This window comes from Musca domestica, unplaced genomic scaffold, assembly GCF_030504385.1.
Source record: "Musca domestica strain aabys unplaced genomic scaffold, Musca_domestica.polishedcontigs.V.1.1 48, whole genome shotgun sequence".
Lineage (NCBI taxonomy): Eukaryota > Metazoa > Arthropoda > Insecta > Diptera > Muscidae > Musca > Musca domestica.
The window spans coordinates 3,098,801-3,126,645 of NW_026712340.1; the positions used below are offsets into that span (position 1 = coordinate 3,098,801).

Below are 27,845 nucleotides of genomic sequence, written 5' to 3' on the forward strand. Positions count from 1 at the left end.
TTGCACAAATCATTTGTTTGGCCCAAGGACGAACCCTATTGAAATTGGAGATAATCGGTAAAAATTTAGATATAGCTCCCATATACATTGGTGGCCAAAACTAAAACAACTTAAATCGCAAAGACGATAAATGTACTGTAACTTTTACAAAAATAAAGAAATCTTAATTATTATATGGCCCAATTTTTGCTTGGTCAAAACTAAAGCAACTTTTGATTTTTTATTTTAAAATAATTAAATTTTGGCTAGTAGTCGATAGCATAACCATTATTTTTGATAGCAGCTGCACACCTAAGAGGCATTGAATCTATAACACGCTCAATTTGATCCTTGGGTGTGCTTTCCCAGGCACGCCGAATTCTTTAGAAAATGTTGTGCTTATTTATTTCCGAATCTCGCTTGATCTTCCTATCTACGATACTTCAAAGGGTTTCTATGGAGTTTAGGTCAGGTGATTGTGCCGGCCATAACAAAACATCAATTTTTGACTCCCGCAACCAATATTTGACCAGTTTTGATACAAGTTTTGGATCATTGTCATGCTGAAACACCCAAATCAGCCGAATATTTTACTCAGCGTAAGGGAACAACGTGATATCCAACACATCTTTGTAAACAAACCGATCCACAACTTCCTTTATTTTATGGATAGACCCAAGTCCATAGAAAGAAAAACAGCGCCACGCCATTATTGACCCTCCCTTGTGCTTCACTGTACCTTTGCAACACTGCGGCTTGAGTCCTTCATTTTTTAAACTTCTCACCGTAAAATTTTTCACGTCTGAGTCTTTAATATTAAACGTAGACTCATCCCAGAAATAATGTTTTTTCCATTGAGCTTGATTCCACTTAATATTATCGTTTCCGAAAGCCTTTTTGATTTTTTCAGATATAAGTGGTTTTTTGATGTCTTACGGGCATGCAGACCAGCTGCCACTACTCGTCTACGCACTGATCTCGAACTTATATCCAATGATTGCTCTCTCACCAATCCAGTTGAACTCTTAAATGGTTGTTTTTTATTTCTCTCACAATTTGTGGATCAGTACGGGCTGAAGTTTTTCCCGGCCTTCATCCGTTATAGACTGTCACTACTGATCCAGTTTCAAAAAACCGACGTAGTATACAGAAATAATTATGAAATCACATAAATATTTATGAAATATTTTTGGGAAATCATTTTCTGTGACATGTTGTTTTGATAGACACTGATAATTTACTGTTTTATTCAGGTACTGTATTTGCTTCTAGCCATTTTTAAATTTTTTGGGCAGTACTTAAAAAACGAAACGAAAAGCACATACTGTTGTAAAAAAACTTCTCAAAAAGGATTTATGACAAGCGAAATTGTCGAAGGAAGCAAAAAGCGATCACGAAATAGCGAGCGAAAATATCACAGTAAAAACAACTGAAATTGCAGCGGTTATATGAATATACAACAGAGTTGCTTTTGTTTTGTCCAAGCCAAAATCGGGTTAATTGACTTTACCAAACATTATTTTTTATATAAAAATGAATTTTGGTTTTATGTTTTAGGTTTTTAAAAAGTGAATAAAGTACCTAATTTAAAACAAGAAAAGCTTTCTCATTTTCTTAATTTTTAAAAAAGTTACAGGGCATTTATTCTATTAGTAATTTCAGTTGCTTTAGTTTTGGGCACCAGTGTATATCTTCGTCCGATTTGCCTTTTATTGTGCACCAAACGTGTAATATCAGCCCGAATAGTATGGAATTTTGCACATACAACCAAATTAGGCCTGAAAATAATTATGCCAAATTTGATCAAAATCGGTTCAGATATAGCTATAGCTCCCATATATATGTTTCATCCGATATGATATTTTTGTCCTCCGCAGCCATAATATGCACTCTGTAACAACAATATTTGGGGAAATATATCAAATGCAGCTTTGAATTACCTTTGCTAAATTTTATCGAGATCGGTTCAGATTTGGATATAGCTCCCATATATAACTTCGTCTGATTTACCTTTTATTGTGCACCAAACGTCTAATATTTGCCCAAATGGGATGAAATTTGGCACTTACGACCGAAGTGAGTCCAGAAGCTAGTATGTTAAATTTGGTGAAGATCGGTTAAGATATAGCTATAGCTTCCATATATATTGTTTATCCGATTTCTAGTATTTGTTACCCACAGCCGTAATATGCACTCCGTAAAAACGATATTCAGGGAAATATATCATATACAGCTCAGAAATATATTTGCAAAATTTTTTCGAGATCGGTTCAGATTTGGATATAGCTCCATTCTCGCCAAAATGCTTTTGTGCGCTTGTAAACATTAGAATGAGCTGTCACGGGAATAATTTTAACCCCTCTTATAACATGCGAAATTTCTATCAAACATAGATCCAATGTAAATATGTAATATGTCGTCCATTCCTTCAGGTACTTCCCTCATTAAAAAAAATAATTTCATGTTCGTCTGTGGTCAAAACCGACTGGTACTTTTAAACTTTTTAAGAGCTAAATTCGAAACCCATTTCGGGGAAGAGATGAAAAAGCTCGAAAAGTCGAATTACATATGTTACTCATTTGTGGATCAACTTATACTAATATGTCGAAAAAATTGAAGAGCCCATTGATTTATCAGAAGATACAGCACTGAAAAATTCTGACCCTCTTCAAAATCCTCCTTTACTTTCCTACCTCATACCTATGTTGGGCTAGTATTTATGTATAATTTTTTATGCACCCAAGAGATCAGTCGTATTAAGTCGGTCATTCTGTTTGTAACACCTCGAAATGTAAATGTTAGACCACACAAAGTATATATATGCTTGAACAGCATATAATTCTATTTCGATTTAGGGATGTCCGTCAGTCTGTCTGTCTCTCCGTGAATGATGGTTTTTGCGGACTTGTTGGAAGTTTCGCATTTGAATATAGTATAAGCCAACAACATATATAGGTTAACGTCTTCGAATCACGAGTCTTGATGGGCCCACGTGTGAATATAACCTCCCGCATATAGGTACCCACGATATTCGGAATTGTCCTGAATTCTAGTTTTATTGGGTAGTAATCCCCATTTCTTTGCCTCCAGGTGGAGGGCATCAAAATTTCGTCCTGACCGAAGTTAAAGCTTTTTCATATGTTTTCATCAATATCGAATGTAATAACAGCTTGACGTTCCAAACAACTAAAAAATGCAGTAAGTTCGGCCGGGCCGAACTTTGAATACCCTCCACCATATGGAACGAATTGGAAATTTTTCAAAAAAATTAAATCTATTGAAAATTCTTTAAAAATCTTTAAAATAAGTAATATCGGAAGGTGCCGTTATATGGGGGGATATACAATATTGTGGACCTATATAGACAAATCTATGTCTGGGGTAAAGTACTCACAAGGAACACCTTGTGTGGAATTTCAGACAATTCCGTTGAAAATTGTGGCTGAAATCATCAAAATACCGAATATCAGAGGGTACCGTTATATGGGGGATATACGATATCGTGAACCTATATAGGCAACTCTCTTTCAGGGAGTAAAGTACTCACAAAGAACTCCTTGTGTGGATTATCAGACAATTCCGGTGAAAAATGTGGGTAAAATCATCAAAATACCGAATATAGTGGGAGGGGGGTGCTTTTCGATATCGTGGACCTATATAGATAATTCTCTTTCAAGGGATGAAGTAATCACAAGTAACTCCTTATGTGGATTTTCAGACCATCCCATTAGAAAATGTGGCTATAATCATCAAAATACCGAATATCGGGGGGTACATTTATATGGGTGCTATATGATATCTTGGACCGATATAGCCCATCTTCAAACTTTATCTGCCTGCAGACAAAAGAGAGATCTGTGCAAAATTTTAGCTTCCTATCTTAATTCGTTTAGACTGTAGCGTGATTACAACAGGCGGACGGACAGGACTAAATCGTCTCAGAATTTTACGCTGATCAAGAATATATATACTTTATTGGGTCTAAAATGATTATTTCGATGAGTTACAAGCGGAATGACGAATTTAATATACCCTCCATACTATGTATGGTGGAGGTTATAAAAAGGGGAAAATCAAACTTAAACAAAACTTCTCATTCGGAAGGCAGATGGGATGTTTCTACATTTTTAGGGTAATTTTGTTCTCATATTCCGACTATGAGGTCGCTTACACAAATAAATATGAATACAAACGTATTATTATATTGATAATTTTGCCCCTTGATTGACAATATTATTTATCGGGTTCAATGAACATTTAACTTGGCTCTTGTGTACCACATTGTTTAACATTTGCAGAAAATTTATTTTATTGATGTAGACTATGTTCTATGCATGTGGATATATAAAATATTTTAAATCATCAAAATTTGAATACCAAATTAAAGAACCAATGCAAAAAATATTCAACATACATACATGAAATTTACACACAAACCACTAATTAGGTGATCATTTTAGTTCAAAAATATTAGATTTAGATTTCTCAACAAGGAAAAAAAAACAACAAAAACACTCTCAACATGACGACAATTTATTACAAAGACCATACGATTTTTAATTTTTTAAATTTCATAACAAATTACAAATGTTTTTATTTCTTTTATTTTGTAGCAAACCATTGACACTGCTTGCAAATCATCCAAAATGTTGTTGCATTTATAATTTCGTTGATATTATTGTGTCTGTATCGAAATCATATACTATTTAAATATATTTATATTAAACACACAAATAACTTTTTGTAAGATAATATTTAAATGTAATTGTTTTTTCTTTTTTTTAACATTTTTTTACCTTTCCCCCCTATTACCCAACAAAAACTCAATGAAAATATACCAACGAAAAATGTGAACTTGTGCCAAAACCAAAAAAAAAATTGAAATTAATAACACGAATCAATTCTGTGAATGTCCTTCCCGAAATCAAAATGACATCAAAAAAACATGACAACAACAACATCTGAAACAACGATTACCAATCTATCTATGTCTTGCCCAACAACTACCTATCGCTATCTCTCTCTCGCTCGCTCTTTCCCCCCTACTTCCTGCTATCTATCAAATGAAACATCAACTCCAACTTTTTTTAACACAAATCGATCGATCGCTGATGTGGTGTGTGTGAACGATCAGATTTGAAATTGCCATATTTGTGTTGATTTTTTTAAACATGTTAACCATGGGTATTGAGCACTACAATCAGCCGCATGCGGTATTTTTTATCCTCGAAGTTAGCAATGCATTTTTCACCACCGTCTTCGGGCTAGGTAAGTAGTCGTCACTGGGATGGATGTGTTACCATTTGTGTTATCCTTTGTGAAGTGAACTCAAATATTAATTGTAATCTTTTGTGTTTCTCGTTTTTTTTTGTCGTTTAATTTTTCCGAATTGCAAACTATGTACGGTTACGCGGCTCATTTATCATCATTCTTCACCCCCACCTTCCTGCATATCATCCACCTTACAAAATCGCCCAAACGATCCTCATTCTAAACGAAACCACATTCACGCACAGAGGCCATTGTTAAAATTGTCGGCTTACGCTATCATTATTTTACCGTCCCCTGGAACGTCTTTGATTTTCTGTTGGTATTGGCCTCGATTTTTGGCATTTTGATGGAAGACATCATGATTGATTTACCGATTAGTCCTACTCTGTTGCGAGTAGTTAGAGTATTTCGAATTGGCCGTATATTGAGATTGATCAAAGCTGCCAAAGGCATACGCAAGCTTTTGTTTGCTCTGGTAGTGTCCCTGCCAGCCCTGTTCAATATTGGAGCTTTACTGGGTCTAATCACATTTATATACGCCATATTGGGCATGTCGCTATTTGGACATGTCAAGCTACAAGGTGCTCTAGATGATATGGTGAACTTCCAGACATTTGGCCGCAGCATGCAATTGTTGTTTCGTTTGATGACATCGGCCGGGTGGAATGATGTGCTGGAGTCGCTGATGATCCAGCCGCCGGACTGTGATCCGCACTTTAATCGCCAGACGAATGGGGACTGTGGCCATCCGCTGTTGGCCATCACGTATTTTACCAGTTTCATTATAATTAGCTATATGATTGTCATAAACATGTACATTGCCATCATTTTGGAGAATTTCAATCAAGCCCATCAGGAGGAAGAAATTGGTATAGTGGAGGATGACTTGGAAATGTTCTATATCAGATGGTCTAAGTAAGGCTCCTAATCCATACCAGAAATTTCTTCCAACGATCATAACCTCAACTCTCTCTCTCTCTTCTCTCTGTTTTTCTCTCTCTTTTTCTATCTTTTTCTCTGTTTCCCTACCCCGCCCCAAAAATTCTGTGTTTCTCAATGTGTATTAACCCACCCTCCCTGACATGCAACACTACACTTACACCAACAAAAACAACATTTAGATATGATCCCCATGCAACACAGTTTATACACTTTGCACAACTTTCCGACTTTATTGCTTCTTTGGATCCTCCATTGGGTATCTCCAAGCCCAATACCGTGGCACTGGTCTCTTTTAACTTACCCATTTCGAAGGGTAATAAAATCCACTGTTTAGATATTTTACATGCTTTGGTCAAACATGTTTTGGGTCATGTTGAAGAAACGGATAACTTTAAACAGTTGCAAGAACAAATGGATGTTAAATTCAAGAAGCAATTCCCAACTCGCAAGGAATTGGAAATTGTTTCTTCAACACGGATTTGGAAGAGACAAGAGAAAGCTGCCAAGACCATACAGAATGCCTGGAGGGAATATCAAAGGTGCGCGTCTCGAAAAAAACAACTATTTAAAAAATATATATATAAAATTTGTGTGTCTTTAACATTATTCTCAACATCACGATCCTGATTCTGATTTAATATATTTGTGTGTGTGTCCATGTGTTTGTTTCCGTTTCGTTTCTTCTTCTTCCTATATTTTTTTCGAACTCATTTACCGTTAACCGTTTCCTGTCTCTGTAACTGTATTCGTTCGTAAACGTGCACTCTGCCTTCCCCCCAACAACATCAACAACAACAACAATAATTATAATGACAACAACATGATACACAATATCACAGAAGAAAGAAGGAAAAGGAGCGTTCCAATTCGGGGGACAGTGCAACACAGACCTCAAGTCCAGGTGGCTGGCAAGCCCGTTTGTCGTCGTTGAATTTCTTTCATTTGCAGGCAAGTAAACAATAACCACCACCCACGACCCACAACAACAGCAAAACAATGCCCCCACACAGGTAGGGTCCACACAAGAATTTTTTTCTTCTCTCCAATCAAACAACAACTACAACTCTTACTCTATTCAAAAAACTCAAAAGTCTGTGCATAGGGACGTTGTTTTTTTTCAATCAAAGAGAGAGTATCCTACTGAGCATTATCGTTTTAAGTTACGGGGCTCCAATGTTGAGAGACATACATTGATGTGTGTGTGTCCCAGCATGAGGTGAGCCCTGTCTCCCTTAACTCAGTCACAACGAGGCATACCAAACAACACACACATATTCACATATGTCATCGTTAACATCCGTTTCGGTTAATGAGAGACATGTGTTTTGCAAAAAAATGAAATAAAAACGAAATGTGTCTCCGGTGTGCCGATCAAGATATTGAGAGTAACATTCTTCTCCCAGAGGAGAAAAGTGTTGCTCATCTCACGATCCACGTTAGTTATACTCAGTTTTTGGGAGATATTGTTCCGTTTGTGAATGAATATTTCTCAATTGAAATAGGGGAAAACTCTTTCGTGTTTTGAAAGCGAATATCAATGCCCTTTTTATTATTTCAGAGAAAAAAGGAATGAATGAAGATATATTTTTATTTGCAAGTGCCATTTTTATTTAATATATATTTTTTAAATATATAATTGTCAAGTTTTAATATAAACTACAAATATTGGTGTAAAATGGGATTTGAGAGGATAAAATGGCGTCCTTGAAATGATACTATTGCGTTCTAAGTTTGTCTATGCATTTAGTCCTGTAGTATAATTTCAGCCAATCCTCAAGAAACCCGTTATCTACACCAATACCAACGAAATTCTTGATTATTTTTCATAATATCTTTTAATGTAAATAAACAAAATATATATTATTACAATAATATCCGTAGTCTGTTTGCATGAAATGTATTTTTGCAAGTTCTTTTTTATTAAAAAAAAGTATTAATATAGTCATTTTATATATTAATATATAAATAAATATTTTAATACTTATAATTTATTTTTTCGAAGAGTAATATAATAGTTATCAATAAATTATTTTCAACATTTCTAAATGGGAAACATGAGAAATGTAAAGGTAATTTTGAAATAACGAAGGAGTGGTCAAGGTGAAGTAACATTTATAAATTCAATATAATATTAATAAATAGTTATATTTACAATTAGTTTAAACTAGGTTTTAAATGGAAATGTCACTTACTCTCGTCTAGATCAGAACATTTTCACATCTCAAGTGTTTAAGGTAATTTTGAACAAGTACATAGTTTTGTGGAAAAAAATACATAGTTTTGAAGAAGGAAGAAATTGGCGAAATTGATATATGAAATGTTGTTAATGGTATTTTCGCATTTATAAATCAGTCAGAAAAAATGTATGTAAAATAATAAATAATTAATAGTTGATAAAAACTGGGGGTCGATTGAATTTTTAGTATTTCATTGTTTTCCAAAATACATCAAAATGATTTAGTTATTAGCAAATCACGACAGGGAAATCCATTGGAGGTGTTTACAATATAATTTATAAAATTTAAACTGGATTTACTTCAACACCCTACGATATATACCCAATTGACTTCAACTTCGATTATTTTTCGATTTAACCCAGGAATTAATGAATGAAGATAAATGAAAGCCAATAAGAGAAAACCTGAATGAAACTGAAGATAGAAACTGGGAACAGAATTTATTGCACGCAGGGCTGCCAAAGAAATTGCAAGAAAAATCGTCAATTTCTCAGAAAAAAAGCTGTACAATCGTACATTTGCCTTTTTTAGCAGTAAGGAAGGGTTAAAAGTCTGGCGGTCCGACTGTATGATACCCTACACCACTATCCGTAACAAAAAATTTTTACATTGGGAATTTATGTGAAGTAGACCTTACCAACTATGAACCTTATTGGAATTCGTATAATGACTTTAGATTAGTCACAATTTGGGAACTATGTGCACTCTGAATCGATTTTCAACAAATTTGCCGGAGGCTTTTGTCCCTCTAGTACCAAATAACATTGCCGTAAGGTGCATGATACTCCGAGGACTTACAAATATTTATTGGAGTAAATTGGAAAAATTCGGTTGAATATGAAAAACTCTATTCAATTTGGGTTGATAATACATATATGGTGAACAGAAACCCCAAAATCGGAGGTATATCGAAGATATTTAAAATCTAAACCGATCTCGATGAAATTTGGGTGAGATATTTTCGAGCTGTATCTTATGTCCGGTACCAAATATAATTCCTATGGAGTGCATATTATGCATGTGAGGGACTTAAACACAAAATCGGATGAAATACATATATGGGAGCCATAGCTATATCTGAACCGATTTTCATTTGAAGTACTTGCTTCTGGGCTGAATTCCGTCAGATGTGCCTAAATTCAGTCCATTTGAGCTGATATTAGCCATTTGGTACACAATAAACCTGATATCGGATAAAGATACATATTAGAGCTACATCCAAATCCGACACGATCTCGATAACATTTGAGAGAGGTAATTCTGGGCTGTATCTGATATCTGATACCAAAGATCATTCTATTGGAGTGCATATTGCGCATGTGAGGGACTTAAAACCAAAAAAATGCAACCAACTTCAGACTGCTGTTATTTCTAAGCCACTCGTCCGACAGCTGTTACAATTATTCCAGTGACCGCTCATTATATTGTTAACAAGCGGTCAATTCTCATTTCGGTGAGAATTGTCCACAAAAAATTTATTCGTGATGGAATTCAAGCGTGATAGTGTGGTTTCCTTTTTATTTAGCTGGAAAACCATAAGTGGCTTTCGTTAGAGCACTCCAGCATTTAAATGTGAATAAATCTTTTGTGTCTCGTACTATCGCTCGTTACCGTGACACTGGCAGCGTAGCCCGACGCCAAGGAAGTGGACCGAAGAACATAGAAACCTCCACAGAAATGGTTCGAAAAATAACGAAGCGACTTGATTGAAACCCGTGTAGCAGTGGCCGAAAAATGGCTCGTGAGCTGAACATATCGCAATATTGGAAAATAAGATCTGGGTAAAGCCATTGAAATTCCAAAAAGTGTAAGAACTTACATCGCAACAGAAGACAAAAAAGAGCTAAAAATTTGCTTTGCTTGGCCGATAATGGTGAACTGCCGAATTTGGTTTTCTCCGAGAAGAAATCATTTGTTTTCCAGCAGTTTGTAAACAAACAAAGTGATCGTGTTTACTTGCCAAAGAGGTCAGCTGATAATTTGCACCTTCGGTTGTCCACCAGAAATCAAGCGCCGGCCATAGTGATGGTGTGGGCCGCCATCACAGCCGATGGTCGCTCTCCGCTCGTATTAATCGACCGTGGCATCAGAATAAATGCCGAATGTTATCGCGAGAATATTCTGGAGGGTGTATAAAACTTTGGGCACGCAAACATTTTGGCCACAGACCTTGGAAATTCCAACTGTACTCAGTACCATCGCACTCAGCACGCGCCACCCAAGACTGGTTACAAAATGAGGTTCCTCGCTTCATTTCCATCGCACAATGGCCACCAAAATTTCCGGATACCAATCCGTTGGACTATTGTGTCCGGACTATTTTGGAAAGCAAGGTTGACACTAAAAAATACCAAAGTCTCGATCACCTCAAGCAAGCGCTTCTCCGGGAATGTGCCAAAATACCGCAGAGCAACATTCGGGCAGCGTGTGACGGCCATAATTCGTGCCAAAGGTGACTGATTCGAACAAAGCTAAAATTATTTTAAAATTTGATGCTATTTCCGACACTTTTGGCTTTCATTCAATAGAATTTTTTAAAAAATGTAAACATTTTGGCGATTGACTTTGTTGCAGTTTTATATCTCACCCTGTATACCTTTTTTAACATCAACCATCCTAAGAATAATATAAAAGCCTGTAATAAGTTTCAAATACGCATATTGAATATGGCTACATCTATCGTAATTGCAATCGGATGAAATAAATGATATTTGTTACCAGATGTCTCATGGAGCTCAGAAATACCTTTGCCAATTTTTTTTCAAGATAGGTTCAGATTTGGATATAGTTTCTATCCGATATCTTCACTCGCAAATGGAGTAGATTTTGGCACATACGACCGAATTCAGCCCAGAATAAAGAATCGGCAAAATGTGGGTGCGATTTTTCATAATTTCAATGTTTTTAAGAGCAATTTTTATTTTAAAATGATTATAATTTAATTCCATGAAACTTTGGAATACTACCCATATTTTCGAGTAATGCTATACATTTTTATAACCTAAGGTAATACATATCGCATTTTATACGCTAGTAGATTATTGTTATAATTTTATTTGCTTGTTGTTGCTTTTTAGAAAACATATAGTTTAGGAAAAGTGCATGTGAAGGGACATAACTGCTTAAACATGAATTTGGGAATACAATTCTTCTGTGAAAAACAAAACATCAGGGAGTAATGCTCTCCGAGTTGAAAGTCGATTTTTTTGTGTTACCCACTTATTAATATGACTCTCTGTGACCTCTTTAGGTTTCTCGCCGCGGTACACAGTGTTCCAGTCGTGCCTCATCACGAAAATCATCGCGGGCTTCCGATGCTTCTGATATCAGCGAATTGGCTGGACCATGGCTAAATCTACCCCTGATGTTGGTGTCTGGTGCCGATGATGTGGTCAAGGATATCAAACAACAGAGTGAAGAATTGGGCAAGCGGTATTTATGCAATTTAATGAAAATAAATATTTCAAAAATTTTTGGATTTAATTTGAATTTTTGTTTATTTTCATTTGTTATCCAGAAAAAAAATTACAATTTTTGACGAAATCTTAATAATTAAATCTTTCTCTGTGTGTGTGTATTTTGTAATATTATTTGTTTCTTTTTGGATTTTTCTTTTCATATATGAATGTGTGTATTTTTTGTTGTTTTTTGTTTGTTTTTATTATAAACTAAAAAAAAAAAACAAAATCCCAAACTGAATTAAAACAAAATTAGAACAATTTTTAGAATTTCCTCATGTTTATCCCTGAATTATGAGTCCATACTCTCCGAAATGGTTAACAGCATACTAAGCGATGAATCACATGCAAATGATTTGAATTTTTTTGAAAATTTCAATGACTGTCAACGAGGTAATTGAAAGACGAATAATCAAATTCTAATTACGTATTTTTCCTCACAACTACAAATAAAAAAAAATAGACAAAAAACAACTACTACTACAACTACAGCTATTCACAATCTCAAATACTTGTATTTAAAAACAAAGTCTTGTTTTTTTCTTGATGCCAAAAACAAAACAAACAAAACAATTCGTACACATGTAGTTCTAGACACTATTTCCTACAACAACAATAATGAATGAACGCTAACAAAAAACAACAACAAAGCTAAGCTCTTTCATCATATGAACTTTCTACAGACTTATTTGCAAAACAAACGAAAAACTTTCCCTTACATTCTCTCCAATTGGTTTGCCAAACCAAAATTTTTCAAACATTTTGTAAGAAACTTTCATTGCTCACCTCAAATCTATGAAAAAAAAAAAAAAAAACAACAAAATATTGGACGCCCCAAGATTTATGCAAAATTTCAAAACAATGCTTAACTATTTCTCTCTGTGTATAGAAACCAAAGCAACAATTCTCGTAAATTAGGAGTTGAAATTTGTATTCTCTTTTTTAGTTCTATTTGAAATTAGTTGTCTGAAAAAAGTAGTTACATCCAAAAAAATTTGCAAAAAATCTAAATCATTAAATGCTTCTGTAGTAAATTCGAAAGTATTCAATGACAGCGCAGTAGTTCAAAATTCATAAAACAAATCTTGTATTGAAAGTTATCAAAAATCAAAATCTAGTCTACCATCATACTTCTCATAGTTATCATTAAAAAACATTCGTTTCAATTTTGATTGACACTGTAAATCCACACCCTACTAAGCTCCCATGTTGTTATCCTCAAAAAACCGAAAGAAAAAAATTATTTTGATTTTCATTATTTTTGTTCAATATTTTCTATTCATTTTTTTATATTAATGTTCATTGTAGAGTGTTTAATTGATGTGTATTTTCAACTATCCACAAAAAGAGGAGAAGAAGTAGAAGAAGAATTCAAAATGAATTTTCAATCCACGTTTTCCTTCTTAACGATCTTCAAAATGAATTTTCGTAGATTTTAACTATCGGAAAATTCATTTTGAATATTGTTGAGCGCGAAAACCTAAACAACGATTTTTTTGAAAATCCTGTGTTATGTACAAAACAGAAGCGGTGTGGTGAGTTTAAAAATAATTAAAAAAAAAATGAAACAGTGATGACTTATATGTGTATGTTGTTTTTTAGTTAACTTTTTTTCGGTTTGCAGTATTTTCATTTCGATACATTTTGAAACGTATTTTAAAATATCTAAATGAAAATATGAGCCAACATATATTTAAATATTATTTAATTGAAAACTGTAATTTTGATATTATATTAGTAATTATTATTATTAATTATAGCCACAAATTAAGAACATTTTGAACAAATTTTTTTCATTCTGGCGAGCCAATTATATTTACACCTGTGGTGAAAAATTACGGCTTTGACAACCACATGGATATTTAAATTTCCATATTGTTGGGATAGGAAGGATTGAGTTTAATAGTTTATCATATTGTAGTTTAATATCAAAGTATAGATTTATGTTGAAATATTTGTATCAACTATTCCAAGAAAGTATCACAAAAAAAAATATGGAAATAAAATATATCTAATAATCTAGACGAGCAAAAGGCCAGCTAAGTTCGTCCAGGCCGAACACTGTATTCAGAAGGAAATTGAAAAATTAAAAAAAAAATCGTCGAAAAATACCTCTCAAATGAAAATCTTTACATTAAAGCTAAATTGAAAAGTGTGGTTATAATTATCAAAATACCGAATATCGGGAAGAACCGTTATAAAAGGGATATACAAAATCGTGGACCTATATCGACAATTTTCTTCTAGGGGTAATGTACTCACATGGAACTCCTTTTGTGGATTTCAAGATAATTCCATTAAAAATTTTATATAAAATCACCATTGTATGAAGGCTACACGATACCGTGGACCTATATATAGGATTATCTTTCAGGAAGTAAAGTACTCACAGAAAACTCATTGTGCAGTATTTCAGACACTGCCATTGAAAAATTAGCTAAAATCAGACAAAAAAAAAGTTTCGTATTTCGACCAAAATTTCCTATGCAGGTCCCCGTCTTCGTAAAGATCCCAATATAAGGGTAACTTCCTATATTCGGTTGTATTATGATTTTATCAGTATCTTTCAACGTATTTGCTTTGAAATTTTCCAAATTTCTTCCAAATGGTGGAGGGTATTTTTATAACTTCTGCCATATGGCTAGAGAGGGACATTTGGAGTCGATCGTAATATTATTATCAAACTTAGATCGATTTCGGATGATTTCGGTCCACTCCTTCTGGTACCTCCCCCACAAAAGTTCGAAATATTTAATAAATATTTTACTGCACACAGAGAGAATGGATAATCTGATTTTGCTCCAACTTTGCGAATCCTAATATTTGCATTGCTTCTAGGTCAGGTGTCAGAATAGACAAAATCGGTCCACTCCATCAAGTACCTCTCTTACAAAGGGTCAAAACATTGATATAATTATAAGAATACGATTGTTTTCGAATTACCCTTATCACAATATTTATACCCTCCACCTTGAAAAGGAGGGTATATTAACTTTGTCATTCCGTTTGTAACATCCTTAAATATTCGTCGTAGATACCATAAAGTATATATTCATAATCAGCATAAAATTCTAAGTCGATTTAACGATGTCTATCTGTCTGTTGAAATCACGATTCAGCCCACATTATTTGACGTAGAGCGCCAAAATTTATCAGAGCAATCTGTATTGTGTCTACGATGGTTGCTATTGAAAATGAGATATATCGGTCCACGTTTTGGTATAGCCCCCATATAAAGGTACCTCCCGATATTCGGTATTTTGATTATTTTTGCCACATTTTTTCACGGATTTGTCTAAAAATTAGTATTTGTTGGTCATAATGGGTTCCAGCTCCAGTGGCGAAACATTGCATGCATGGGTCCACTATTTGGTTTAGCCCCTATATAAAGGTACCTCCCGATATTCGGTATTTTGATGGTTTTTGCCACATTTTTCCACTGATTTGTCTAAAAATTGGTATTTGTGGGTCATAATGGGTCCTAGTTCGTGTGGCGAAACATTGTATGTATAGGTCCACGTTTCGGTATAGTCCCCATATAAGGGTACCTCCCAATATTCGGTATTTTAATGATTTTTGACACATTTTTTCACGAATTTCTCTGAAAATTGGTAGTTGTAGATCATAATGGGTCCCAGTTCGTGTGGCGAGTCATTGAAATTATAGATCTACGTTTTGGTATAGCCCCCATATAATGAATGGTACTTCCCGATATTCGGTAATTTGATGTTTTTTTGCCACATTTTTAACGGATTTGTCTGAAAATTGGTATTTCTAGGTCATAATGGGTTTTAGCTCCTTTGGCGAAACATTGCATGTTTTGGATTCACGATTTGATATAGCCCCCATATAACGGCACCTCCCGATATTCGGCATTTTAATGGTTTTTGCCACATTTCTTCTAATGTTTCCTTTACCCTAAGGTGGAGGATATTAAAAGTTTAGCCCGGCAGAACTTAATGATTTTTTTACTTGTTTCATTTACCCAAGATATGGTGTGAAGATGGGAAATATCGGTGTACTCCTTCTGGTACCTCCCCCACAAAGCTTCAATATTTTGAATACCCATGAAGCTCCTTAAACGCGAAATTAACATCCGATTCCGTTCAGACTTGGCAAATCTCAATATTTCTATCAACAATTTTTTTTTTATAAAAATGGTAGAGATCGGACCATTTTCTCTGGTTCGATCTCCCCCACAAAAGCTCAACATTTTGAATAACCAAAACGATCATAAAATCAGAAATAAGCATCCGGTTCTCTTTATTTTTCGCACATCTAATTATTTCTACTAACACAAGATCTGCTGTGAAATGGGATATATCGGCGAACTCTTTCTGGCACTTCCCCCATAAAGGGTTCAAAATTAAAAAGAAAAACAAAACGCTCATAAAACCCGAAATAAGCATTCAACTGTCTGCAAATTTCACACATCCAAACAGCTTGCTTTATCTGAATATTTCCCCTTGGCAGACATTCCTTCAATTCCTATTTCTTTTTAAATTTTGCTCGTACCAATATCTTTATCTGTATTAGATGAAGTGGAATATGTCGATCCGCTGTATCTGGTAACCTACACCTATTTCTACATTTTCCAAAAATTTGCACATATCTCATATAAAATTAATAAGTAGACGATACAGTACAAATATAGTTGCAATATTTATAACAGTCTTAGGCCAGATACGAATTAGACTATATTAGCCAGCTGTTTCGGAACCTCCCCCATAGAGGGTCAACAGTTTGAATAATCATAACTCAAGGCTGGGGGCAAAATCGACAGATACTATTTAACTTTTGCTATTTAACTAACTGCTATTTTGTCTTTGGCAATATTAAATCAAACAAAATAACACGCACTGGCATTAATCTGACAATAAATTTAACCCCCAACGACTTATTGTAGGTTTCCTTTTTAAGAGTGGTTTAAGTAAAATATTACAAAAATGTGTTAGGAATAAAGTCTTATATTTTATCTAAACTATTAACTTGTTTCTTTCCAAAAATATATATTAGCTAAAATGGCTCAAATTTTCTATAGATTCTGAATAACTTATTCATCAGATTCTGAATAACTTAACATAACTTATTATATTAAATTAGGGCCCCCATAGCTTTAAAATATTTTTTCTTTACGATGATATTATTTTAAACGTATATTTAAATACATTTTTAATTAAATTATAAATTAATTGATGTTGTTGATTATATTACATTTTACAATCCAATGCTCATATTTTCCTTTAGAATTTTCGGATAACTTCATTTATAAATGTGTTTTTAGACAATATATAAAGATAAAGTAAATGTTTTCATGTGTTTTTGTGTTTTTCGTTTGTGTTCATTAAGTATTTCGTCAAAAGTTGAAAACCATTATCATTTCAAGTATTCGTTTCTTTTGAGAAAAAAAAAGTGAAAAAGAAAATGTATTTAACTTCCATTTTGAAAACCAATATATCACTCACCTTTTCAATTTTTCAATCAATATTCTTGTCTTGTTGTGTTCATTTGTTGCGAAAAAATAATAAAAAAAAACTAAAACAACAAGTGGTAGCATATTTGTGGAAGCGCCTAGAGCAAATCGACGCCGAAGCTTTTATAATTTCTTTTTGCGACATCAGGATGCTGTTGATGATAGTTTAACATCACCATCAGTGCATAGAAAAAGTAATTATTTTTCAGAACTTTCCAAAAAAAAAAACTTCATAAAAAAACGTTTATTTAAATGTAAACCCCATTCCCGATCACAACACCAACAAACCCGTTCACATGCAGTGTATAGAACACCATATATTTCACAATTAAATAAAACACACGCTTGCTTTTTTGGATTCCACCCACAGAAGATCATGTCATTCCATTCACTTGCCATTACATTAACATATTTGTGGCTTAGTTATTCATCCATCTCAAACTCGAACCTATTTTGTGTACAGTACCAATATCCAACACACAACACTCAACACCTCCATACCCTGCTCTTTTTTTTTTTTTTGTAATCCCGCCTGTAAATATTCCATATCAATGTAATATTTTACTAATGTTGATACCAAATTCAAACTTTACAAAAAGAACTACCCCAAATACTAACAAAAAAAAATTTTATAAAAAAATTATTATGCATTTAAAAATATTTTTTCTATAAATATGTTCTCCTAACAAGTGTTTTTTTTTTGTTCTTTTTCTATTTTACAACTTTCTTTCTTTCTCTGTAATTCTTCCTAATTGTTGTTGTTCTTTTTTGGATGTTTGTTACAACATTGAACCTTAAATGTATCTTGCCGTAACCCAATCATCACCTAATTAAAAATTAAAAAAAAAACAATCCCTCGCCCCGCCCAAACAAATCAACATCAACCCCAAACTCCCCCCGTCCACCATCTCAAAACCCGACAAACAATAAAACAAACAATCAATCAATCAACAAATCAATCAAAAACAACACTAATTTAGGCATCTCGCCCACAACAGCCGCTATCTCCTCCACCACCTCCCTCGCCACAACATTAGCCGACAACACAACAACTATCGCCTCTTTGGATGCCAAAAAAAGTAACCTCCAACAAACGGTAGTCACGCCCACACGTAAACGAGCTACGAGTTTTATACGTAAAAAACCACCCCTAGAAAGAGGTTTGTCAGCACAAAGCGCTTTAAGAGTTAACAAAAATGCTTTTGTCTGTATGTGTGTTGATGTTCTTGTGACCCCGGTGCAAGCGATCACTAATCACCCTTTTATTTCTCTTTCCGTTTCCCTTTTCTCGATGCGTTGTGCGATGTACATTTTTGGGTTTCTCCAAGCAGCTGAGGGTCCAACGCCCGAGGTAATTGTGACCAAACCATCACCGGAACAGAGTACACTACCATTGGGTCTGAGGCCGGAGAATTCAACATTGGTCCATGTTCTGGTGCATCGTGAGAGCGAGGAATACAAGGAGGAGGACGAAGAGGCAACGCAGGTGTCACCGTCGATAGGTGAGTAAAATTTTGCAACAATTTAAGGTGCTACGAAATTTGTCAAAATCTTATAAACACAAAACTTGGGGAGGGAATACAGAAATTCCTTTTGGGGATGAAAGGTCTTGGTAGGTATATTGAGAACTTCGAAATATGTAAAAAATATCTAATTAGAGCATTTAAAAATTCACGAATATTGATATACAGATGTTGTAAATATTTTCGAAAGTGGAATGGTAATTTATAAATAAAACAAGTAAAAAAGCATTAAGTTCGGCCGGGCCGAACTTTAAATACCCTCTACCATTTGGAACGAATTAGAAAATTTTCAAAAAAAAAAAAAAAATCCATTAAAAATTCTTTTAAAATCTTTAAAATATCTAATATCGGAAGGTGCCGATATAGGGGGGATATACGATATTGTGGACCTATAAAGACAAATCTATGTCTGAGTGTAAAGTACTCACAAGGAACTACTTGTGTGGATTTTAAGGCAATTCCATTGAAAAGTGTGGCTAACATCATCAAAATACCAAATATCGGGGGTACAGTTATAGGGGGATATACGATATCGTGGACCTATATAGACAATTCTTTTTGAGGGGGTAAAATGCCCACAAGGGACTCCTTTTGTGGAATTTCAGACAATTCCATTGAAAAATGTGGCTAACATCATCAAAATACCGAATATCGGGGGTACCGTTATATGGGGGCTATACGATATCGTGGACCTATATAGCCCATCTTTGAACTTGACCTGCCTGCAGACAAAAGAGAGATCTGTGCAAAATTTTAGCTTCCTATCTTAATTCGTTTAGACTGTGGCGTGATTACAACAGACGGACAGACGGACGGACGGACAGACGGACGGTCAGGGCTAAATCGTCTTAGAATTTATATACTTTGTTGAGTCTAAAGTTATTCGATGAGTTAAAAACGAAATGACGAACTTAATATTCTCTCCATACTATGTATGGTGGAGGGTATAAAAAGAGTAAAGGACTTGACTGGTAGTCTGACGGCTGAGGCTAGAATCTTGAAAATTTGGGTATGGGTCACTCTTCGTCTGAAGGGGTCGGATAAGGCTGGGTTTTTGAAAATTCATACTAGAACTGTTCGAAAAGTATTAAAAGGCACTGAACATTAAGCAGTAGAGCTAAAACGCTTAAATTTGGAATGAAGCATCAGAGACCTTCATTCCAAATTTAAGAGTTTAAGCTCTTCTGTTTGATGTTCGTAGTACGAATATCCAACAACCCAGCCTTATCCGACCCCTTTGGACCAAAAGTGACCCTCACCCAAAATTTCAAAAAGTTCTAGCTCTACTGCTTCCTTAAATATAATATTTACTTAATTTTAATACTTTTCGTAGTGTATGATAGACGTACCAACGGGGTTTTCGCACTACAAGTGTACGAAAAGTACTAAAATGTACTACAATTGATACTATTTCGTACCTTTTGCACGGTTAGAGTTAAAAACTTGAAATTTGGAAAGGTTGAGGGGTGGAGTCGATGCAAGGAGGTAGTTTTGGAAGTGTGAACCCATGTATACGAAAAGCACTAAACGGTACTAAATTTAGTATAATTTGAATTTGGATGAACTGGTGGAGATGGATTCCTGAAATTTGATATTAACATTACTGGGTGGGGTTACCAAAAGATTTTTCGCGCTATAAGTGTACGAAAAGTACTAAAATATACTACATTTGGTACAATTTCGTATTTTTCGGAGTATAGTCGATGTAAGGAAGTTGTTTTGGAAGTGTGTACACATTTATAAGAAAAGTACTAAAGGCTACTAACAGTAGTACAATTTGAATTTGGAGAAACGGATGGAGTTGGAATCCTGAATTTTTAAATTAACATTATTGGCGGAGTGTAGGATTGGGATATAAAGTAAGTTTTCGAAATTTGTACTCATGTCCAAAAAAGTACTAAATGCCACTACATTTGATACAATTTCGATTTGGGTGAACCAATAGAGTTGGAATCCTGAAATTTGGAAATAACATTACAATTGCATTGTAGGACTGAGGTATGTAGGTAGTTTTGGAAATTCGTACTTATATCTACTAGGTGGCACGTAATAACGTAACCATTGCATTCTACGACTGAGAAATGTACGAAGCTTTGGAAATTCGTACTTATTTGTACTAAGTGGTACTAAATTTGATGCAATTTAAATTTTTTGTAAACCAATAGAGTTGGTATCCTTAAATTTGGGAAATAAGATTTTAATTGGGCTGTATGATGTAGGTAGTTATTAAAATTTTTGCCTAATTGTACTAAATGGCACTAAATGTTGGTACAACTTGGATTTGGGTGAACCAACAGAGGTTGTGTCCTGGAGATTGGAAATAAGATTACTGACGGAGTACAATTCGAATTTAGGTGAACCGATAGAGCTGAAATCCTGAAATTTGGAATTAAGATTACTATTTGAGTATAGGATTTGGATATTGAGGTAGTTTTCGAAATGTGTACTGCATGGCAATAAATTTGGTACAATTTGTTTTTGGGCGAATCGATAGGAGTGGAATCCTGAAATTTGAAATAGGGATAACTATGGGGGTGTGACATTTGAAAATTTGTACTTATGTGTACTAACTAGTACTAAATTTATTACAATTTGGTTTTGGGTCAACCGATAGATAGATGTAATCCTGGCTAATGAGATTTCTATGGGATTGTATGATTGAGGTATGAAAGTTAGTAGCTCTGGAAATTTAGAGTATAGGATTGATGTATGTAGGAAGTTTTCTAAATTCGTACTAATGTGTACTAAATTTGGTACAATTTGAATTTATGTGAAGCGATAGAGCTGGAATTCTGAAATTGCGGTACAAAAGTAGTTTTGGAAATTTGTAGTGTAGGATTTCTACTAATATGTACTAAATTTGGTACAATTTGGATTTGTGTGAACCGATAGAGCTGGAATTCCGAAATTTTATGTAAAGGTCACAGTTGGTGTTTGTGATTAAGATATGGAGTGGTTTTGGAAATGTGTACTATAAGTGATACTAAATTGGGTATTGGGTGTAAAGATAGAGCTGAAATCTTGAAATTTGATACAGATGTCACTGTTGGTGTCTGTGGTTAAGGTTTTGGAGATTGTTTTGGAAAAGTGCATTTTAATTGTTCGAAAAGTACTACGTGGTACTATATTGGGTATAGGATGAAGGGATGGAGCTGGAATCCCGAAATTTGATATTGAGTACTCGTTTGGTATCTGGTGTTTAGATCTGATGAAGGTTTTGGAAATGTGAATTATAATTGTAAAGTAAAAAGTGGTACCACATTTTGTATTGGGCGAAGGAATAGGGCTGGAATTGCGAAGTTTGATACTGAGGTTTCTGTGTGGCATTGGGTGAAGGAATAGAGCTGGAGTCCCTAAGTTTAATATTGAGGTCTCTGTTGGTATCAGGTGGTAGTTTTGCAAACGCGTACTATAATTGTTCGAACTGTACGAAATGGTACTAATTGTGGATCACTGATGGTGCCTAGGATGGAGAGATGTAGATGGTTTTGGATATGCGTACTAAATGTTACTAAATTTTGGAATTGGGTGAAAGACTAGAGCTGAAAAATAAAATGCCTTTAAAGTCTGTCCATATTATTGCTCTGAGGGACTGACATGACAAATTAGATGAATAAAAGATATAGGAACTAAAGTTATATTTTGACCGATTTTCACCAAATTTGACTAACTTCTGAATTCGGCTGAATTCGGTCGTATATGCCAAAATCTAATATATCCCCATATTTAGTTCATTTTAGTACTTTTCGAACAATTATAGTATGAATTTCAAAACCCACCCCATATCTGAGCAACAGACCTCAATAGTGACATCTAAATCAGCTCTATTCCTTCACACAATACCAAATTATGTACAATTTAGAACTTTTCGTACAATTATAGTACATATTTCCATAACCATCTCCATATCTTAATATCAGACCTCAAGAGAACTCAATATGAAATTCCGGGATTCCAGCCCTATCCCTTAATCGAATAACAAATTTAGTACCATTTAATAGTTTTCGTACAAATTAAGGACGAATTTCTAAGCCTCCGCCAAATCTCAAACACAAATACCATCAGTAATCTAAATATCAAATATCAGAATTTTATCTCTATCCCTTCACCCAATACCATTTCCGCAATCTATTCCATATGTCCAGGCAACACATAAACAGCGACCCCAATCCCAAATTTCAGATTTGAAGCACTATCTGTTCACCCAAAGCCAAATGTGGTACTATTTAGTACTTTTTGTGTTCTTGTAGTACCCACTACTAAAACCACCTCTTTATTACTTCATCTGTTTTCCAAATTTAGTACCATTTAATACCGTTCTCTCACTTAGTAGACATTTCCAAAACCACCTTCATATATCACATTTACTTTCCGACCTTAATTCTCATACAAAATTTCTTAAAATTTCTTCGGAGTACTCCTGGGAGTACAAAATTGGGCGTAACCTAATTTTCGATGTCGCTTCAATAAGAATCTGATACAATTTATGGAGGGTAGCAAAAAGGGGGGTATTGAATTGATTTAATAAACGTTTTAATTATTTAAAATATTACGACCTGTAGGGTTTGGAGGAAATAGGATACTCCTCTCGTTAGTTGCCGTGCCGACGGAGTCGGAGTCGGAGCTTGATCGACTCTGCACCTCATACCCTTTATAACCATAATATTAGGAATATTGGGTGCGTACGAGTAATACCAATACTTATACGCACCTCATATCTCATTTATTCAACTATTTTGTTTTTCTCATTCCTCTTTTAAATAAATTAAATTTCATTTCAGAAAAACCCAAACCACCGCAAATTCGAATAAGTCCCGGTTCCGATGACATCGGTTTGGATACAATGCAACCATCGATTGTACAAATTATGATTGAATCACCTAAAGATCCACCACGGGGTGATTTCTCGGCAGAATTTGAGGTGGCACAACAGCAGCCAATTTCAATGCCACCGCCACCAATTCCCGAGGCACCCGTCATCGAAGAGCCCATCGATGTCAACATACAAGGTGACACATCGAAGGTGTTCTATGATTATGATCCGGATGAGGCAAATGAAATTGTTATATTGGAAACCTTGGCTGAGGAATCGCCAAAATCTGAAGATATACCAATGACAGCACTGCCAGAAATACCAGTGCCAATGAAATTAGTGAAGGATACACTGATTGGTACTGAGCAAGAAATTACGACTTCGACGACGACGACTGCCGCTACTGCAACATCAAGTGCTACAGTGGCCATGTCTGTGGCAAGCAGTAGTGAAGAGGATTATCAGCAGGAACAGGATCTGCCACAACCACCAGCACCAGCAGCAACACCACCAGTAACAGGCAGCAGCAGTAATATCCCCACATCGACATCGTCATCATCGACCTCATCGAATGAAGATGGCGACAAGAACAGATGACATTCACCTCGCACAGCAACGGTGCCCAAGAGCAGCAGTTCCAGCTCGAGCACCAGTTGCTGTAATTCAGCTCACCAGACAACCAGTTACAGTTCGACGGGTACCGATAACAATGCTAAGGAGGGCGGCGACAAGGATGAAAACGATGACGAAGACAATCGCCGGAAAAAAGGTGATGGCCCCCAGCAATACAGTTGACAACCACGCATCTGAGTAGTACTGCAACGCGGTGGCGGCCAGTCGAATGGTTATGGTAACGGTAACGATAAGGGCAGCTATGACCAACAAACCCTATATAGCAATAACAAATACGATTCCATATTAAAAATCTTGTTAAAGTTTTTCTATTAAAATAAAACAATAAAAAAAAAGAAACTGAAAACAAAAATTGAATAATGAAAACCAAATAATGTAGTCTGTCTTCTAAAGTCATAATGAATATTTGTAATAATAATAAAAATTATAATTAAAATAATAATAATAATAATAACAATAATGACGATGATGATGTTTAAAATTTCCCTTTTGAAGTTAGAAGAAAAAACAATCAATTTCAATAATGAAATGACAGTATACTCCAAATATATAAAAAAAAAACCAACAACATGTATTAATTCTACATTTATATATAGCATGGAAAACGAATGTTAACATTTAGAGAAAAACCACAAAAAAAAAACAATATCATTAACATAACAAGAATGGAAACATGAAGCTCCCATAATAAATTAATAGAAATTCCATAGAAAACAAAGAATAAAAACAAACAAAACGTAACATAGAACCTTATTTTGTATTCCAATTCCAAGTCGTATTGTAAGAAATCACAAGAAAAAAATTCCAAATTTATTAAAAAGTCAACTTAAAAAATATATAAAATAATTGTTAAAACTTCCTTTCGACTATGTGAGTGTCTATAGCAAAAAATATGTAAAGGCGATCATTTGTTTATTTTTTTTTATTAAATTTAATATTTAAGAATCTTAGAATATATATTCTAGTTTAGATATCATATTATTATTACTATATAAATAGAGAATTTATTCTTAGGGAAATTGTTAAAGTTGTAACGAATCTCATCTCATACAAAGAAAATTATACGGAATGGTTGAAAGGCACTGCCAAAAATTAAATAAAAAATCTTGTGATACAGTGAAAAGAAAATTTGTTAAATCAAATGTTTTAAAATTCAAAATTAAGGAACGCGTATAATTGGTGACATCAAACATACGCACCGAAGTGCTATATCAATTACATAAAAATTTGGGTAAGAGGAAGGCGTATGCGTTATGGCGATAATTATACGTTCATGTGTCTACGGTTATTTTACATATTTTTCAATATGTTTACATGAGTGGGTTACAAAAATTAATTCAATTGTTATACGAAGTGTTAAGTTTTCTATCAGACATTTACTCAGAGTGTTAGTATTTATTACAATTAAATTTTTGTCAGATGACATTCAACGTCAAAACATTCCAATCAAATTTAAAGCAATCCATTTATAGAACATTCGCTTACTGAGAAACGTATGTACTTGGTGGAGTTTTTTTCGTTTCCCTCGATTTTACAATGTCTTGGTGAGAACAAATTCTCACAGCTTTTGTAAAATTTCCCGATAAGTTCATACTCGGAGACAGCATCCGATTTTATTTTGAACAAGTAAAAAAGCAGCTAAGTCCGGTCAGGCCTAATTTTTTATAGCCTCCACTACTTGGAAGAAACTTGAAATTTTTTTAAAAAATTCTGTCGAAAAATACCAATCAAATAAAAACCGCTATAAGGGGGCTATACGAAAACGTGGTCCTGCATAAGTAATTTGTGTCATAAGCTGTAGTAACGATTCTGAATTTTATATACGAAATTTAAAATAATTCCAGTGAATAATGTCGCAAGAATCATTAAAATACCGAATATCTGGGATACTGTTATATGGGCGCTATACTAAAACGTGAACCTATTGGTAAAGAAAATATACGGAATGGTTGAAAGGCACTGCCAAAAATTAAATAAAAATCGTGTGTTACAGTGAAAAGAAAATTTGTTAAATCAAATGTTTTAAAATTCTAAATTAAGGAGGCGTATGATTGGTGACATCAATCATACGTACCGATGTGCTATATTAATTACACAAAAATCGGGTAAGAGGAAGGCGTATGCGTTATGGCGATAATTATACGTTCTTCTATCCTCGGTTTTGTCACATATTTTTATATCTTACACCACATAGTGGTAATGTTATTTGTGAACTTCTTTGTAACATGGAGAAGGATGTGAAATAGACCCATAATTAGCCATTTGTGGATCTTCATAGAATCACTTTCTAAGTCGATTTAGACATGTCAGTCCGTCAGTCCGTGGAGGTCTCATTTCTTATCCGGTTGATATGAAATCTTCCAAACAACATTCGTTTGGCCCATGGACGAACCTTGTTGAAATCGGTGAGAATCGGTTCCGTCTGTTCGTCTGCCCATGTACATATTATTGTGAACAAAATATAGGTTGCATTTATTATCCGATTGACAAGAAATTTTCCAAATAGTATTTATACAAGGACGAACCCTGTTGAAATTGGTGAGAATCGCTTCAAATTTAGATATAGCTCTCAGATATGTCATCAACCGATTTCGAATTAATTGTGCACCTAATGGCCAATATTGGTGCAAATGACCATATTGGCACATTCGACCGAATTCAGTCTAGAAGCAAGCAGTTATACCCAACAACACTATGTGTTAGGGGTATTACAAGTTCGATTGGGCCAAAAATTATGTAGCACCTCGAAATATTGGTTTCCCACATAGAAAAGTATATATTTATCTTCCTAGCTCGCCGAGCTGAGTCGATCTAGCTATGTATATTTGTCCGTCCGTCTGTCCATGTTAATTTGTAATAACGCTACAGGTCGCAAATATGGCCAGATTCCCACGAAATTGAAAATGTAAGTGGGATTAGGGTCAGAATAGAAATTTATTGTTTTTGGAGATGATCGCAAAATATTTAGGGTTGAAATGGACGAAAAACAGAAAAAATACTTGATTTTGCAGTTGCTATACAGGCCACAATTATAGACCAATCGGCATGGAGTTAGAGTTTTGGACTGGGCAGAAGCGTACAAATTTGGATGATCATCGGACCACATTTAGCGGGTAAAATAGACCATGTAAAAAATACGAAATTTTCCAGTGGATATTTTTTATCCTGGCGAAATCACAAATACACGTAAATGTTACTTTTGACCGTTACATTGATGCTTATATCCAAAATCTCGAATATATAGCCAAATATATACAATCTCATATATCAAAGAAGGGAATGTTAGTTAGATCGCTGATAAGTCAAAAAATCGATTAAAAATATGCCAATAAAAAAGTGAATATTTTTGGTTACATTTTTTTAAATTTTTGTCATATTTTTTATCTCATGCGATTTTTTCAATTTGACTTACAATTTTGAATTGTAAATTTTTATAGTTTTTCTACACCCCCAACACTATGTGTTGAAGGTATTATTATCGTCCGATCCTCACGAAATTTTTCATGGGGTAGCGTT

General features: G+C 34.5%; 1 protein-coding gene across 1 annotated transcript in view; it reads left to right on the forward strand.

Annotated features, from left to right (window-relative positions):
* The window catches only part of LOC101889291 (sodium channel protein 60E), a 585,783-nt gene extending 560,825 nt beyond the window's left edge, over positions 1 to 24,958 (forward strand). The window contains exons 23-31 of the mRNA XM_059127843.1: positions 5,114 to 5,247; positions 5,496 to 6,165; positions 6,372 to 6,731; positions 7,032 to 7,140; positions 11,680 to 11,861; positions 12,156 to 12,280; positions 18,341 to 18,520; positions 18,692 to 18,862; positions 23,665 to 24,958. Coding sequence (XP_058983826.1) covers positions 5,114 to 5,247; positions 5,496 to 6,165; positions 6,372 to 6,731; positions 7,032 to 7,140; positions 11,680 to 11,861; positions 12,156 to 12,280; positions 18,341 to 18,520; positions 18,692 to 18,862; positions 23,665 to 24,293 — 2,560 coding nt within the window. The 3' untranslated portion in view covers positions 24,294 to 24,958. The remainder of the gene's footprint in view (positions 1 to 5,113; positions 5,248 to 5,495; positions 6,166 to 6,371; positions 6,732 to 7,031; positions 7,141 to 11,679; positions 11,862 to 12,155; positions 12,281 to 18,340; positions 18,521 to 18,691; positions 18,863 to 23,664) is intronic.
* Positions 24,959 to 27,845: the final 2,887 nt, after the last annotated feature.